This window comes from Helianthus annuus, chromosome 4, assembly GCF_002127325.2.
Source record: "Helianthus annuus cultivar XRQ/B chromosome 4, HanXRQr2.0-SUNRISE, whole genome shotgun sequence".
NCBI lineage: Eukaryota > Viridiplantae > Streptophyta > Magnoliopsida > Asterales > Asteraceae > Helianthus > Helianthus annuus.
Window position 1 is genome coordinate 65105179 of NC_035436.2, and position 17341 is coordinate 65122519.

Sequence of the window (17341 nt, forward strand, 5' to 3'; positions counted from 1 at the left end):
TTAGAAAGCATGTTAGTATTCAGATACATTGATCTTCTTTGGTGATTAAATGTCATGATAGAATGTGCTTTATGATTATATGTTCACTAAGGTTCATGAATATTGATTTAGAATTCATTGAATGGATCGATTAATTGTTAAGTTGGAAACTGCCAATTAGCCATAAATTATCGCTTGATTTTGGGGAGTTAGTTACTGATCACACGAGCTTGTTTGACCACACAAGGGCAGTCGCACAAGCCCCAGGTCGCACAAGGAAGCTGTACATGCTTGGTACAACTGTTAAAAGCTCAAAGTACAACCCGGCTGTACCCGATCGCACAAGCTGGGTACACCCCATAAGACACAGTGTACAACATATATTGCATGATCGCACAAGACCTGTGGATCGCACAAGACAGTGCTGATCGCACAAGTCTTGGGCCATACACAAACTAACTGGACCTTACTATGTTGTTGGGCCTCAAAGCCCAATCTCAATCGCATAAGTTTTGCCCAGTCGCACAAACTAAATTGGACCACACAAGAATAATTAAATGTTTTACGGGTGGGCCGCACAAGCTGATGGACTATTAATTAGTTGGGCCGGGTGTTCAATTGGATTGCACCACATGCTGTGGATCGCACAAGGTTGTACCGATCGCACAACATATTGGGCCAGATGGTGTTTGGGTTTCAACTAACCACTCGCACAAGATGTTATTGGGCTTTTATCATTACCTCAGCCCAATACGTTCTGGTGGAACTAGTTCGAATATATTATGACTGTTAATGTGTTAACATGCAGTATGTGTTTGCTATGATCTATACATGTTCGTGACCTATTAACTTATGTGTGAGCATACATGCCTTACTTAAACCTAAACCTGACTTTTATGGTAACCATGTTAGGACGTGGTTGACCACTAGCTGTTCGATTGACCTTTGTTTATCCGCCGAGCAAACCAAGGTGAGTTCACACTCTTACCAAGGCATGGGATTCCCGGGGTTGGGAATGGGTTTGGATGATTACTTATGCTTAAATAGTTATCGGAATTACATACCATAGGCCTCGGGAGAGGAAGGTTATTGGTAGATACTGCTAGACTAGTGATACATGTACTTCTCTTCGCACACACGCCGGGAATGGCTGTGATAATAGAACCAATCTTCGCACACATGCCTGGAATGGCTGCGAACCATACTCTAAACTTCGCACACATGCCGGGTGGGCTGCGATACAAATATACCTAGTCTAGAAAACATGGGAAACACACTACAAATCTTCTCACACATGTCTGGGAGACTGCGATACAAATACATACGATATATGGTCTACTAAACGAACATACGATTTACAATACGATTACTATAACTGAACAAACCACTGTGAACTCGCTCAACTAGTTGTTGACTCTCTGTTACATGCCTTGCATGACCATAGGTACTCATGGAGCTTGCACGGGAGGCGTGGTCGTTGTGGACATGGATCGTGGACGTTTTGCTAAACACTTATGACAGTTGAAAACTTAATAATTACGTTGGATTTTCATACTATGCTTCCGCTACTTAAACTGCGATATTTGAACACCTTTCATATTGTGGGTTGATATACATTTACGTTTACTATTCACTTATATGTTCGATATGATTGGTGGCTTGATCCTGGTCATGTCACGCCTCCATGCGGTGGTACTCCGCGTGTGGATTTTGGGGGTATGACAGATTGGTATCAGAGGCATTGGTTATAGAGAACTCGGTTTTAATAAGGGGAAAACGTTTTTATTAAAACCAGACTATAACCAGAACAGTGCTCTCAACGATCCACAACGACGCTTCGCTCCACGTGCAAGACTCAACATTCTAGGTAATATGGTATATGTCTTATTGCCTACTTGCTAGATTACATAGAACTTTGCTCAGGGTATGCTTAGATACACATAACGACTATTGCTTGAGAACCTTTGTGTACTTACTCCCTTCTGTTACTATACACTTACGCACATTCGCGACACTTTTCCTGCTTGTGTTTCCTTCGATGTGAAGATCATGAGTGAACGCTTAAACCTAACTCAAGCCCAGTTGACGGCTCATATTAATGAACAAGTTGCTGCGGCGCTTGCAGCCGCACAAGCAGGAGGTATAACCTGCTATTCCAAACCTATCCTAGGATGTTAGATCCTACTCTCGTGACCCAACTCTCGCGCTTAACCTTGACTTATCTTTCTCGCGCAACGGGTCAGAACGCTCAGCCACCTGTATGCACTTTCAAGAACTTCATGGACTATCACCCAAGCACATTCAGCGGCACTGAAGGAGCAGTGGGACTACTCCGTTGGTTTGAAAAGCTCGAGCCCGTTTTCGAGATGTGTGAATGCCCTGAGGCTCGCAGGGTGAAGTACGCCACCGGTACTCTAGAAGGCATTACGCTGACTTGGTGGAACGCGCAAGTTCAGATGTTAGGCCTGGCAGCTGCTGACGCCACCCCTTGGAACGATTTTAAAGAACTGATCAAGCGAGAATACTGCAATCGAGATGACATCCACAAGTTGGAGGTGGAGCTATATCATCTGAAAATGACAGGGTCGGAAATTGAAGCTTATACGAAACCATCAAACGAGCTGGCCATCTTGTGTCCAACTATGGTGGACCCTCCAGTCAAGCGCATTGAGTTGTACCTCAAGGGGCTAGCGCCAGAAATTCAGAGCCATGTGACATCGGCTAACCTTAATAATATCCAGAATATTACTCGTCTCGCTCATCGCCTCACAGATCAGGCCATGGAATAGAACAGACTGCCTAAACGTATCAGTCCTACCGATGCTACTACATCCGCTACTCCCAGTGATAACAAGCGGGAATGGGATGGGGATTCCAGCAAGGGTTCAACTACCGTTCAGTCTCAAGCACAGCAGCAGCGCAAGAATAATGATTACCAGAGCCCGGGTCGGCAAACTTCTGGTGGTCAGGGGCAGGGTGGATATCGGGGAATTCACCCACTGTGTAACAGGTGCAACAGACACCACAGTGGTCAGTGCAATGAGGGATGTTGCCAGAGGTGTCTCAACATGGGCCATGAAGCTAAGGATTTCAGGAGCCCACGGCCTGCAAATCAGAATCGCCAGCAGCAACAGCAAGCAGAGATCCTATGCACGGAAAAGATTATTCATATTCCCCATTCTGGTAGAGAACCTCTCGAAGTTCAAGGCGACAAGAGTGGTGCTGTGGTAGGCATCATCTCCTTTCTAAAGGCTCAGAAGTGTTTGCGTAAGGGCCACACTGCCATTTTAGCACTTGTTACTGATGCATCAGCAAAAGAAAAGAAATTGGAAGATATTCCAGTAGTACGCGACTTTCCTCAGGTGTTTCCTGAAGACTTACCTGGGCTACCGCCTCATCGCCAGGTCGAATTCCAGATCGAGCTAGCTCCAGGAGCAGCACCTATAGCTCGAGCACCGTATCGCTTAGCTCCATCAGAACCGGAAGAACTGTCCAAACAATTGCAAGAACTCTTGGAAAAGGGTTTCATTCGTCCTAGCTCTTCGCCTTGGGGAGCTCCAGTATTATTTGTGTAAAAGAAGGATTGTAGGACCGGTTTTGACAACGTTCGATTGCGTAACGAACGTTTCACGTGCGGAATCCGTTAACGAACGTGACCGAACACACGATAACGTACTACTAATGTGATTCCATTGCTAAACTTGACGTGTACGGTACAAGAATCACAAATACAATACTTTCTCTCTCTACTTTCTCTCTCTAGAAAGTCTTCTCTCCAAGTCTTCTCCATATCTTCTCTCAAAATCTCTTTCAAAATCTTGACATACCTCCTATTTATATGGTCAAGGCTATTTAATGAAAGTTCACACTAATTACAAGTTTGCCACCTTGCCATTTCTAACTAAATATGACATTATGCACTTGATTCCTTCCGGCTTTTCACTACGACTCGGATTGACGAAGGCGATAGACAAAATATGCATCAACAATCTCCCCCTTGGATATTGCCGTAGTCAATCTCGTAGTGAAACTCGTAGCGACTTGACTATCTCTCTCTCTCTTGAGTTCCTCTTGCTTGAACAGAATCCCGGTGGATCTGTCTTCAGCTTCCGTTGCTCTCTTTCTTCAGAATCTTCAGGCTCCCCCTTTCGTCAAGCTTCCATGCTTTTGGGATCGACACCTGGCTTTGCGTATCAACAGATTGAATGTTGACGGAATCTTCAGTGAGAGTCTTCAACATGACATTCTCGGATATAGCTTGGTCTTCTTCAGAAATTCTGCCTGGATCTTTCTTTCTTTGGCTATAACTTTCATCAGACTTCCCCTATCACCCTGCTAGGATAGACATCTGGGATTTGTTACCACCATAGAAATTATCTCCTGACTTCTCTCTATTCAGCTCATCATCTGCATCATCTGCATATATCTCAAACACTCTATCACAAACAAATAAAGTTGTGATTCAACTTAATGAATCAACAAATCATTTGAGAATTTTTACAAATTAAACACTAATCACAAATTTGAAACATTTCAATTTCTGATTCAAATTAATGTATCATCTTAAACATTTCAAACCATTTAACCAACCTGTATGTTCATCAAGTTTAGCCTTTGAGATTTTGAAAATCAGCTCTTCACCATCAGTTGTCGAAAATCTTTTTGGATTTTTGAAAATATGAAACATAAATGCAAAGACAGAAATTTAAATGCAAAACAAACATATTTTTGTGAGTTTGTGCAAGAGGATCATATCAGTTTTTGAGACATAACACAAGCACCGTTAAGCTTTTAATCGTTTTAAGTTCTAAACGATTCACGTAGATTGACGATATAATTGTCCTCTTAAATTTTCATACAATTTTCAATCTATTCAGGATACTATTTAGGTATTTTATGAACTTAGTTCAATTCATGTATCCCACCTCTTGAATATACTCCCGTATCCAGAATCCCAATATTCAGTCTTACAGGTATGAACACTACAATGATGTCTGTACATAAATTAGGGGAAAGATGCGAGAACTGAGGGATCTCAGGTCAGAACTTCCGTTCAGCAGAGAGATATCAGCTTCGACTTAGCAGTGTGTCCCCTTTAGAGGATCTTTTCAGCTACAACAGATGATTATCAATTTTATTGTCTAATCAACTGAGGGCTTTATGCTATATTTCAAGCATTTTGTGGAAAGTATTAGCCAAGGACTAGGTCAGAACTACCGTTCAGCAGAAGTCCCGGAATAATACCCCAGACATCATAGAGTATAAACACCTAGTATATCAGAATACGAGACCTTTCAAACGAGATTTCAGGGGTTACCTATATATCCAAGTAGTGTTCCCCACGAATTTCATAAGTTTGAAATTTTAGGTTTATATCCCGAACAAAGCTACTAAATGTATAAAAACCTATCGTCACATCATCAGTGAAACCGTTTATCACATTTTACATTACATTTCTTTAGCATGCTGTGATAGTCCACTGATTTACAATCATTTCCTCTTTTTCACAACAAAACTCATTTTTAAATTTTTAATGTTTTTGACATTTTCAAATTTTCTAATTTTTTTAAAATTTTTCTCCCCCTAAAATCAAAATATGTTTCAATTTTGATTTTCTGGGAAAATTTGAAACAAACTGTACAAACTTGACAACTTGATGAGAATCACTTCAATTCTCCATCCACTTGGCATAAACAATCAGAACTCCCCCTCACAACAAACTATTTTACCATTGTGATTTCAAAACACTTAAGTTTGTTTTAATCAAAATGGCTTTTCCGGAAAACTTAGTTTGTTTACCAAACAGTTTAGGTACGGGGTTACTTCATCATCTTGTTTTCTACACAAAAGTAGGAAAATCCAAGTACAAGTTAATGTCCTTGATTTACCATATGCAGTCCAGAATCCTCTGTACCACTTGTAAAACATTCACAAACATAACCAAACCTCTTTACCGTTTGCATGATTGACGTTACCGAATAAAATTCAAGAAAGATGCCGATTCATGATCCACGATACCATCTTGGGATCTCCGGCAATTCCTGCAAAATCTTCAAACACAGATTTTTAAAAAAATGCCGATTCATGCTCCACGCTTACAAACCTGGGAGCTCCGGCAAGTCAGGTTTTTTCTATTTGAATAGTTTCACCCAAGCCTGACCAGCCTTGGGTGATTTTGAATTCTTGTTCAACAATGGTGGAAAGTTTTTCTCATCTATTGTTAAACTAGAATTCTCGACCTTTACCTCAACACATGGCTCTTCTGGTTTTGCTATACCAGAATCATTGCCTGAATGTGGCTTGTCTGACTTTAATGAGTCAGATTCATCGCCGACATGTGGCTCCTTTGTTTCTGAAGAAACAGATTCATCGCCAGGAAGTGAAAACTTCACTTTCTTCTTCTTCTTATCCTCTTTTGTCCCCAGATTTGTATCTGATGAATTCATCTTGCTTGACTTTGCAGCCGAGGAAGTTGATTCATCAGAACTCTTCTTCGATCTGTCGGGTGAACCCGAGGACAAAATCTTCTCCAGATATTCTCTAGCCTTCTTCCTCTTCTTTCGCAGCTTGTCTTTTTGCCCCTGAGAAAGCTTCACTTTCTTTTCTTGAACTTTAGGTTCTTGGACCTTCTGTTCTTTGACTTTCTGGTCTGAAACTCTCAGTTCCTTTGGCTTGACAGTGACTGGTTTCTTTGCCAATTTCTGAGAATTAACCCTCAATCTTTCACTTGATTTCCTTGGGCAATCTCTGGCAATGTGTCCTTTGATTTGACAATTATAGCATCTTCTTGTCTCAAATCTCTGTCTCTGGCAGTTAACAGCAATGTGTCCTTGATAACCACATTTGTAACACATTCTGTTATCGTACCAATCACCATCTTCATACCAAACGCTCAGATCAAAGCACTGTTTGGCTTGGTGATATTCCTTTCTCCTCTTGATTGTTGAATTTGGCTTTTGAGCACTGTGGTCAAACCTGCACCACTTATTACCAACAAATTTTGAATTTTCATTTTTATTTTTTGTAATTTTTTCTTTTGATTGGATGATTGATCTGATGAACTTTTATTCTCTTTTTGTTTCTGTTCCACTTTCTTCTTTAAAGGCTTTTGTTTAGAACATTCACCTTTTTCGGTCGATTGCAAAACAGTTTTCTGAAATTTTTCTTTCAAATTTAAAAACAATTTTTGTTTTTCTTTTTTAACATTTTCATCATCAGGTGTCTCATCACAATCTTCAACTTTGACAGTGTCAAAGTTTGTGACATTGTCACTTATTGGAACTGAATTGATTGGTTTTGGACAGGGAAAATTCAAACTGTCAGATTTAGTCACAAAACCTATCAATTTCTTCTCAAGTTCATCAATTTTGTTCCTCGAATTCTCAGCTTCACTTTCAAGTTGAGATATTCTCCCAAAATGAGACTTGATAGTTTTTTCATTATCATTCTTCAAATTTTCAAGAACCGATTTTTCATTCATCAAAACTTTTATCTGTTCCTGAAATTTTGATTCATTCGCTTTCAGATTCTTGTTTTCAAGTTTAATCCAGAAATCTAAATCTTCTGAAGATTTCTGTTTGCTTTCAAGCTCTTTTACCAACTCTTTGATTTTCTTTTGAGCGCGTTCACCTTCTTTTTCAAGTTCGATAATTTTCTGAAGATGGGAATTTATCATCTTCTGTTTTTCAATGTTGTTTTTACTGAACACATTTCTCCCATCTTCAAGAATTTTCACTTGCCCCTCAAATTCTTGATTTTTCAAAGTCAAACTGTTAAAATCATTTAACAATTTTTCATTTTCTGTTTTTAGTTTCTCACAATTTTCATGTAACCAAAGAATCTGGTTTTCAGCAGCGTGCTTCTCGTCGTTCAGCTTTTTGACTTCAGATGCCAAACTTGTCATGTCTTTCACGAGTTTGTCATTATCAGTCTTGACGTTATCGCACTTTGAGCACTTTGTTTCATTCTTCACCGATTCTTCAGCTTTTGGACTTTCTTTTTCTTTTGCTACGAATATACCTGCACAGAACATTTTAACGAAATCAAGAGGATTTCCATCATTATCAATATAACAACCTCGTTTGAAATCGTATTTTAGCACATGTTTTGCCCTGATACATATACCAATCCTTTTGATCATCTCCTCAAACACATCTAAACCCAGATCTAGCACATTATTTTCCAAAACCTTGATCATTTCTTTCTTTTTCTTTTTGATTTCGAGTTCATGAGCTTTAAGTTTGCTGATGAATTGATTTAAAGGAAGTTTTGAAAAATTTGAGTCCTCTCTTAAATTTTTCAAACATTCACTCCATTCAATCGGTAATGCATCTGCAAATTTCTCCAATTTCTCAGCAGTTGACGGATATATCTCATGATCTTTCAGATAATTCAGTACCACATTATATCTGTCGATAAGATCGTCCAACATTTCGTCTTTCAGACACACAAAATATTTAAACCTTTTTGCCCATCCATCTTTGCTCACTTTTCTATAACCCTCATCTAGAAATCCGTGATGCCAATCATTAAATCTTTCGAAATAATAGTTCTCCTGTTCATCAAACACCATTGCCATTTTTCAACCTTATGTTTGTCGAAGATTCGTGAACCCGTTCCAATGAATGTACACTGTTAACTCAAATGCCCCCCAATTCTTCAAACAACCCAAACTGTGAGGCTTCAGGGATTTGGCCTTTCACTTTAGTAAATCTAAACGCACGTGGGCTTAATCAATCAATGACGACAAAAAAACTAATGGGCGGTTGGGAGGTGAATTTAAAAAGCCTGATTGGGCCTTATGGGCTGCACACACAATTACTCAACAAACAAAAGACATTTTGTTTAGTGGGGCGGTGACCAAGAGCTGTTAATTGGGTCACGAAATGGTAGTGGGCGGTAGACTTTGGATTGGGCAGTTGATCGGTGAATTAAAAAACAATGATTGGTCACTTGAGCGGTGGGTTTTAAAAAATATGTACTGGGCCGAAAGATTGAGTCTTTAATGCAAGTAACCACTTGATTGGGTCTTTTGTATAAGGGCATGTGTAGTCATAAAGCCCTCAAAGGGGCGTTATGCGCCATGTGGCATGCCACGTCAGCAAAGGGGCTTTATGGGGCTTTATGCAATTTGGGGCCGTAGTCATAAAGCCCCTGTGTAATCATTACTCAATTAATTTAATTTTCTATTTTTTAAATAATTTATAAGTTTTATAAAATAAAAAAACATTTCATTAAATAAAAAACACTACATTAAAAATTAAAAAAAAAGTTACACTAAAAAAAAAAATTACACCTAAAAAATAAATTTATTCTTCGGTGTCATCTTCGTTCTCTCCTTCTTCCTCTTCGTTTTCTCCAGCATCTAAACCTACGTCTTCAAAGTTCCCGTCTTCGAATTCCTCCCCCACTTCTTCCTCGGAATCTTCGTCGTGATCATTGTTTGATCGAATTGGGCGAATCGCCCAAGCATGCTCAACCAAATCCGCCTTCAACGTGTTATGTATTTCTCTAGATCGCAGTAGTTGAGCATTTGCGAGTCTCTCTTCCGTTGTCGCTTGGGGTAGTTCGACCAAATCTTCGGGAATATAGTTTTGGCATATCGCTTTTCCATCATCCTCAATGATCATATTATGCAAAATGATGCAAGCATACATGGCCATTCGTATTTTATCCTTATGCCACATGCGACAAGGATTCCTGATAAAATGCCATCGTTGCTGTAGAACCCCAAAACACCTCTCGATGTCCTTTCTCGAAGACTCTTGTAATTTTTTAAAATACTTTCTTTTTTCATCGAAAGTTTCAGAAAACGTTTTAACAATAATCGAATACTCGGGGTAGATACCATCGCCCAAGTAGTAGCCATGCTCGTAATCGTTCCCGTTTGCATGGAAACCGGCCTTTGGTATAGTTCCAGAAATGTAGCCCTCGATTAATGGTGAAGCCTCTAACGTATTAATATCGTTAAAACACCCGGCTACACCAAAGAAGGCCGACCAAACCCAAAGGTCGTATGACGCAACACCTTGTAATACCAAAGTTGGCCCTTTTTGATCACCCCGCGTATGTTGACCTCGCCATGCGGTTGGACAATTATACCAACGCCATTGACGACAATCCAAGCTACCAATCATGCCGGGTATTCCATGCTTTTCTAGATGCACCTCATATATTTTTTGAAGGTCGTTCCAAGTGGGGTTTCTCAAATAACGTTTTCCATATAACTGGCATATTCCTAAAATATAATTTAAAAGTTACGAAAAAATAAATGTATAAAAGTAAATAAATAAAAGACAATTAAAAAATTACCATAGCAAAAATGTTCCAAGGTATCTCGGGTTGTTTTCTCCGCCATCTTCAAATACTCGTCGTTGATGTCGTACGTGTTTCCGTATGCTAATACGCGTAAGGCGGATGTGACCTTTTGAATTGAGGTGAAGCTTAGATATCCTCGTGCGTCCATTCTTTGCTTAAAGAAATCGTACGTATTTTCCAAGTCATTGTTAATGCGCAAAAATAACCTTTGGCTCATCCGAAAACGTCGTCTAAAAACATTCGGTCCGTGAACCGGTGCCGCGTCAAAATAGTCTTTCATCAAACGCTCGTTCGCGGCTTCACGATCTCGCAAGATATAGGTGCGTCGCAAGATGGGTCGTGGAGGGGGTGGTGGCCGAATGTGCTCAAATGTTTGTAGCACAAAAGTACATGCACTCGTAACCGCTTCTTCCTCGGCCGCGTCTTCGTCGGGCGAAAAATATCTTCGGTAAATTTCGGTGAAAGACTCTTCCGACGGGGAACCCATTTTTTATAAAGTGAGACTAGCTTTTTTAAAAATATATGGAGAATGAGTATGGAGAATGAGTATGAGGTTTGAGTTGTAAAAAAAGTGGAAGAATATGAGGTTTTATAGTGTGAAAAATAAAAAAAAATTGAATTTTTTTTTTTTTTTAAATATATGACCGTTATCAAACGGTCAAAATCATAAAATATCATCTCCTCGCGCCGCGAAAAACAACACGCCCATTCTTTTTTTTTTCTCATAGCGCCCCGGGGGCGGTGTTGTGGGCGCCGTATCGGCGCTATGCCATCTCCTCGCGCCCCATTACATATGTCCTAAGTGGTGGGCAACGAACTAAAATCAGATATTGGGGCGGTGATTGGGTAATATGGACGGGTTTATAAAGTGGGTCAGTGGAAGTTGGTTTTTGATAACAACAATCAAACTAAGTGGGGCGGCAATGAATAAAAAATTTGGATTGGGCCAAACCTTGTTCAATGGGCGGTTATCAAGAAAGCTGGGATTGGGCCTTTCTTAAAGCTCGTGATATTTGTTTAGTGGAGCGGTGACCAAGGGCCGTTGATTGGGTAAGTGGGGTGGTGGGTCGGTGTAATTTTTTAAATGGGAGGTACCAGGAAAGCAGGGATTGGGCCGAAGGTAATTAATGGGTCACACTTTTTCTTTAATGGGCGGCATTGATTATTCCGAACAATTAAATGTTCATCAAACCAAGTGGCTGACAAACTTGACTTTTAAATGAATATTATTGGACCTCAACTTGTACTGGGACGGTGCTTGGATAAAGTGAACTGTGTAAAAACAACAACCAACAAGTTGTAGTGGGGCGGTGAACACAAAGAGCTTAGGATTGGGCCTTCAATTCAATAAGCCTGCAATTTACCTGTTACGATGTAGAAGATGACAAAACAGCGAACTGACTAATAAAACAGTTGGAGCGGACCACAAAGTGACATAAAAGCGGTTCTCAACTCACGACCAAATGAGCGATTCAACAGTTGACCAATAAGCGGTTCAAACGTAGGACCTATGAGCGGTTCATATCATTGACTAAAAAGCGGTTCAACATGTTGTGATTATGAGCGACCCAACTAATTTCCAATAAGCGATCCATATTTTGACCACATAAGCGATTCACAGTAGTGTCACATAAGCGATCCGGAGCTGAATTTGACGCGAATTCGGACCGAAAAACTGCGATATCTCCAAAACGATTTGGAGTTTCGAGCTGAAACTTGGTAGGGTTGTAGATCGAGTCTAAACGCACATCATATCCAAAAATCAGACGAAACGGACCGTATTTACCTGTTCAATTTGATGAAAAACGATGAAAAACGTGAAAAGTAGGTAGAAGATGAAGAAATAGGAGAAATCGGATCTGAATCGGCTCAAATCTGGTACGAAAATGATGTGTTTGATCTTGCAATCGAGCTCCTAGCTCTGATACCACTTGTAGGACCGGTTTTGACACCGTTCGATTGCGTAACGAACGTTTCACGTGCGGAATCCGTGAACGAACGTGACCGAACACACGATAACGTACTACTAATGTGATTCCATTGCTAAACTTGACGTGTACGGTACAAGAATCACAAATACAATACTTTCTCTCTCTACTTTCTCTCTCTAGAAAGTCTTCTCTCCAAGTCTTCTCCAAATCTTCTCTCAAAATCTCTTTCAAAATCTTGACATACCTCCTATTTATATGGTCAAGGCTATTTAATGAAAGTTCACACTAATTACAAGTTTGCCACCTTGCCATTTCTAACTAAATATGACATTATGCACTTGATTCCTTCCGGCTTTTCACTACGACTCGGATTAACGAAGGCGATAGACAAAATATGCATCAACAAGGATGGTACCTTCAGGATGTGCATTGATTATCGCGAGCTCAACAAGGTGACAATGAAGAACCGCTATCCTCTTCCACGGATTGATGACTTATTCGACCAGTTGCAAGGGTCGAGCTACTACTCCAAGATAGACCTGAGGTCAGGTTACCATCAGCTGAGATTCCGGGATGAGGACGTCTCCAAAACAGCATTCAGAACTCGCTACGGCCACTACGAGTTTCTAGTCATGCCATTTGGGCTAACGAACGTGCCTGCAGTCTTTATGGACCTTATGAACAGGGTGTGCAAACCCTACTTAGACAAGTTTGTGATTGTCTTCATCGACGACATCCTGATCTATTCCAAGAGTCAGGAGGAACACGAGCAGCACTTACGAATTATTTTGGAACTCCTTCGAACAGAACAGCTGTACGCCAAGTTTTCAAAATGCGACTTTGGCTTCGTGAAGTCCACTTTCTAGGTCACGTGGTAAACAAGGATGGGATCCATGTTGATCCATCCAAGATAGATTCGATCAGGAACTGGCCTGCACTGCGTACACCAACGAAAATACTCCAATTTTTGGGTTTGGCGGGTTATTACAGATGATTCATTGCACAACCGCTTACACTACCGACACAGAAGGGTGTCACTTATCGTTGGGGTGATATTCAGGAAACCGCTTTTCAGCACTTAAAGGATAGACTTTGCAGTGCACCTATCCTCTCATTGCCAGAGGGCACGGACGATTTTGTGGTTTATTGTAATGCATCCATTTAGGGTCTTGGATGTGTGTTAATGCAGCGCAACAAGGTCATTGCTTATGCATCGCGCCAACTCAAGGTTCACGAACGGAACTACACGACGCACGATTTAGAGCTGGGAGCTGTTGTTTTCGCACTTAAGATATGGCGACACTACCTGTACGGTACCAAGTGCACTATCTACACCGATCACAGGAGTCTCGAGCATATCTTCAAGCAGAAGGAATTGAACATGCGTCAACGTCGATGGGTTGAACTACTTAACGATTACGAATGCGCCATCAAGTACCATCCAGGCAAAGCCAACGTTGTGGCTGATGCTCTCAGTCGAAAAGACACTACACCTAGGCGTGTACGAGCGTTGTAGCTTACTATTCAGTCTAGTCTTCCTACACAGATACGAGATGCTCAGGTGGAAGCATTGAAACCAGAAAACGTCAGGGCTGAAGCCCTACGTAGCTCAAGGCAACGATTATAACGGGAGGAAGACGGCGCCTATTATGTCAAGGGGCGTATTTGGGTTCCACTATATGGCGGTTTACGAGAACTTGTGATGGATGAAGCACACAAGTCTCGTTATTCGGTACATCCAGGTTCGGACAAAATGTACCACGATCTCAGGACTACGTACTGGTGGCCTAGTATGAAGGCCCATATTGCAACTTACATCGGCAAATGTTTGACTTGTGCGCGAGTCAAGTCGGAATATCAGAAACCATCAGGCCTACTTCAGCAACCCAAGATACCACAATGGAAATGGGAGGAAATTTCCATGGATTTTGTTACTGGCCTGCCTAGATCCCAGCGTGGGAACGATACTATTTGGGTGATCGTGGATCGACTCACTGAGTCTGCACACTTCTTGGCTATCAAGGAAACAGACAAGGTCTCTACCTTAGCAGACATCTACTTGAAAGAAGTGGTTTCGAGGCACGGAGTGCCAACCTCCATTATTTCGGATCGTGATGCACGATTCACTTCAGAACTGTGGCAAGCGATGCACAAATCCTTTGGCTCTCGATTAGACATGAGCACAGCTTATCACCCTCAGACGGATGGGCAGTCTGAGCGCACGATTCAAACCCTAGAAGACATGCTTCGGGCATGTGTTATCGATTTCGGCAATAGCTGGGAAAAGCATCTCCCTTTAGTGGAGTTTTCATACAATAACAGTTACCACACTAGCATTCAAGCCGCTCCATTCGAGGCATTGTACGGACGTAAATGCCGGTCACCTCTTTGTTGGGCAGATGTGGGGGATAGTCAAATCACAGGACCAGAAATGGTAGTTGATGCTACTGAATGGATTGCACAGATACGGCAACGCATGGCGGCGGCTCGTGACCGTCAGAAAAGTTACGCTGATAAGCGCCGGAAACCACTCGAGTTCCAAGTTGGGGATCGAGTGCTACTCAAAGTCTCACCCTGGAAGGGTGTAGTTCATTTTGGTAAACGAGGCAAACTCAATCCGCGGTATGTCGGACCGTTCGAAATCATAGAAAGAATAGGCAAGGTGGCCTACAAACTGAACCTACCAGCTGAACTCGGTGCAGTTCACAATGTTTTCCACATGTTGAATCTGAAGAAGTGTCTGTCAGATGAGACCCTCATAGTTCCTTTAAAGGAGCTCACTATCGACGAACAGTTACATTTCGTCGAGGAACCAGTTGAAATCATGGACCAGGATGTTAAGGTCCTCAAACACACCAGAATACCTCTTGTTCGAGTTCGTTGGAACTCCCGTCGTGGCCCAGAGTTCACCTGGGAACGAGAAGACCAAATGAAAGAAAAGTACCCCCAATTATTCACGAACAGTACAACCACTACTGAGGCTGAAGCTACCACGGAATTTCGGGACGAAATTCCAGATCAACGGGGGGAGGATGTGACACCCCAGGAAAACCATGCAACTTAACAAGCTTCCTCAGTGAGTACGTACCAAATTTCGGGACGAAATTTCTTTCAAGTTGGGGATAATGTGACAACTCGTATTTCTGAACCTATCTTTGTACTTTGATGTAACGTTTGTGAACATGATACGACTATATGAACTTGGGTGATTAATTGAATGCTATGTTTTCATTATGTGATTATTATGTGAATGTATGTAAATTAACAACCCTTAGTCGCACAACCTAGTCCAATCGTATAACACATTTGGGCCGCACTATAATGTTTTCACCCACACTCCTCTCGGCCCTCCGCACTGGAACCCAAGTCCAAGAGAAGCCCGAGGATGGGCTCGGCCCTATTGCTTTCGTATAACACCAAGGGGTGTTGGTATACATCCTACTCTTTACCAAAACCCTAAACTCTCCGCTCCTCTCTCCTTGTAAACCGACGGCAGCACACACCCCTCTCTCGAAGAGAAACTGACGGCAACCTTTCTCCTCTCTCGAAGCTTCCCTGATCGGAGCAAACTTGTTCTACCCCTCCATCGGTTAGTGTTCCACCATTGTTTAGTCGTGATGTAGTCTTGTCCTGGTTGCTATGATTTCATATGAAAGCTAGGGTTGTTTATAATAAATGATTTGGTAATGAATTCAAAACATGCGAGTTGGTGAATCGATGCATAATGTGTGTGTGTTATTATTATCTTGCATGATATATAGGGTTTAGGATTGCGTGGTAACTTACTGATTGTGCACTTAGATTCGAGTATGATTGATGGTGATAATTGTTGTTATAAGAAATCGTATGATTATTTTAGTGCACATAGAATCGAATATAATGCATAGTGATGAACTTAAATCTTGATTCAGATGGTTGGTTGGTTGTGTGATAGTGGATGATGTTTTGGAAAGCATGCTAGTATTCAGATTCATTGATCTTCTTTGGTGATTAAATGTCATGATAGAATGTGCTTTATGATTATATGTTCACTAAGGTTCATGAGTATTGATTTAGAATTCGATGAATTGATCGATTAATTGTTAAGTTGGAAACTGCCAATTAGCCATAAATGATCGCTTGATTTTGGGGAGTTAGTTACTGATCACACGAGCTTGTTTGACCACACAAGGGCAGTCGCACAAGCCCCAGGTCGCACAAGGAAGCTGTACATGCTTGGTACAACTGTTAAAAGCTCAAAGTACAACCCGGCTGTACCCGGTCGCACAAGCTGGGTACACCCCATAAGACACAGTGTACAACATATATTGCATGATCGCACAAGACCTGTGGATCGCACAAGACAATGCTGATCGCACAAGTCTTGGGCCACACACAAACTAACTGGACCTTACTATGTTGTTGGGCCTCAAAGCCCAATCTCAATCGCATAAGTTTTGCCCAGTCGCACAAACTAAACTGGACCGCACAAGAATAATTAAATGTTTTACGGTTGGGCCGCACAAGCTAATGGACTATTAATTAGTTGGGTCGGGTGTTCAATTAGATCGCACCACATGCTGTGGATTGCACAAGGTTGTGCTGATCGCACAACTTATTTGGGCCAGATAGTGTTTGGGTTTCAACTAACCACTCGCACAAGATGTTATTGGGCTTACATCATTACCTCAGCCCAATACGTTCTGGTGGCACTAGTTCGAATATATTATGACTGTTAATGTGTTAACATGCTATATGTGTTTGCTATGATCTATACATGTTCATGACCTATTAATTTATGTGTGAGCATACATGCCTTACTTAAACCTAAACCTGACTTGTATGGTAACCATGTTAGGACGTGGTTGACCACTAGCTGTTCGATTGACCTTTGTTTATCCGCCGAGCAAACCAAGGTGAGTTCACACTTTTACCAAGGCATGGGATTCCCGGGGTTGGGAATGGGTTTGGATGATTACTTATGCTTAAATAGTTATCGGAATTACATACCATAGGCCTCGGGAGAGGAAGGTTATTGGTAGATACTGCTAGACTAGTGATACATGTACTTCTCTTCGCACACACGCCGGGAATGGTTGCGATAATAGAACCAATCTTCGCACACATGCCTGGAA

The 17341-nt window shown here is 41.3% G+C and overlaps 1 protein-coding gene across 1 annotated transcript; it reads right to left on the minus strand.

Moving 5' to 3' along the window:
- Window positions 1-9186: 9186 nt before the first annotated feature.
- On the minus strand, window positions 9187-10905 carry LOC118491305. Its single transcript, XM_035988944.1, has 2 exons — window positions 10291-10905; window positions 9187-10216 (listed from the first exon to the last, which is right to left on the minus strand). The coding sequence occupies exons 1-2, from the start codon at window positions 10781-10783 to the stop codon at window positions 9288-9290; spliced, it is 1422 nt and encodes a 473-aa protein (XP_035844837.1). The 5' UTR covers window positions 10784-10905; the 3' UTR covers window positions 9187-9287.
- Between the last annotated feature and the right edge of the window lie 6436 nt (window positions 10906-17341).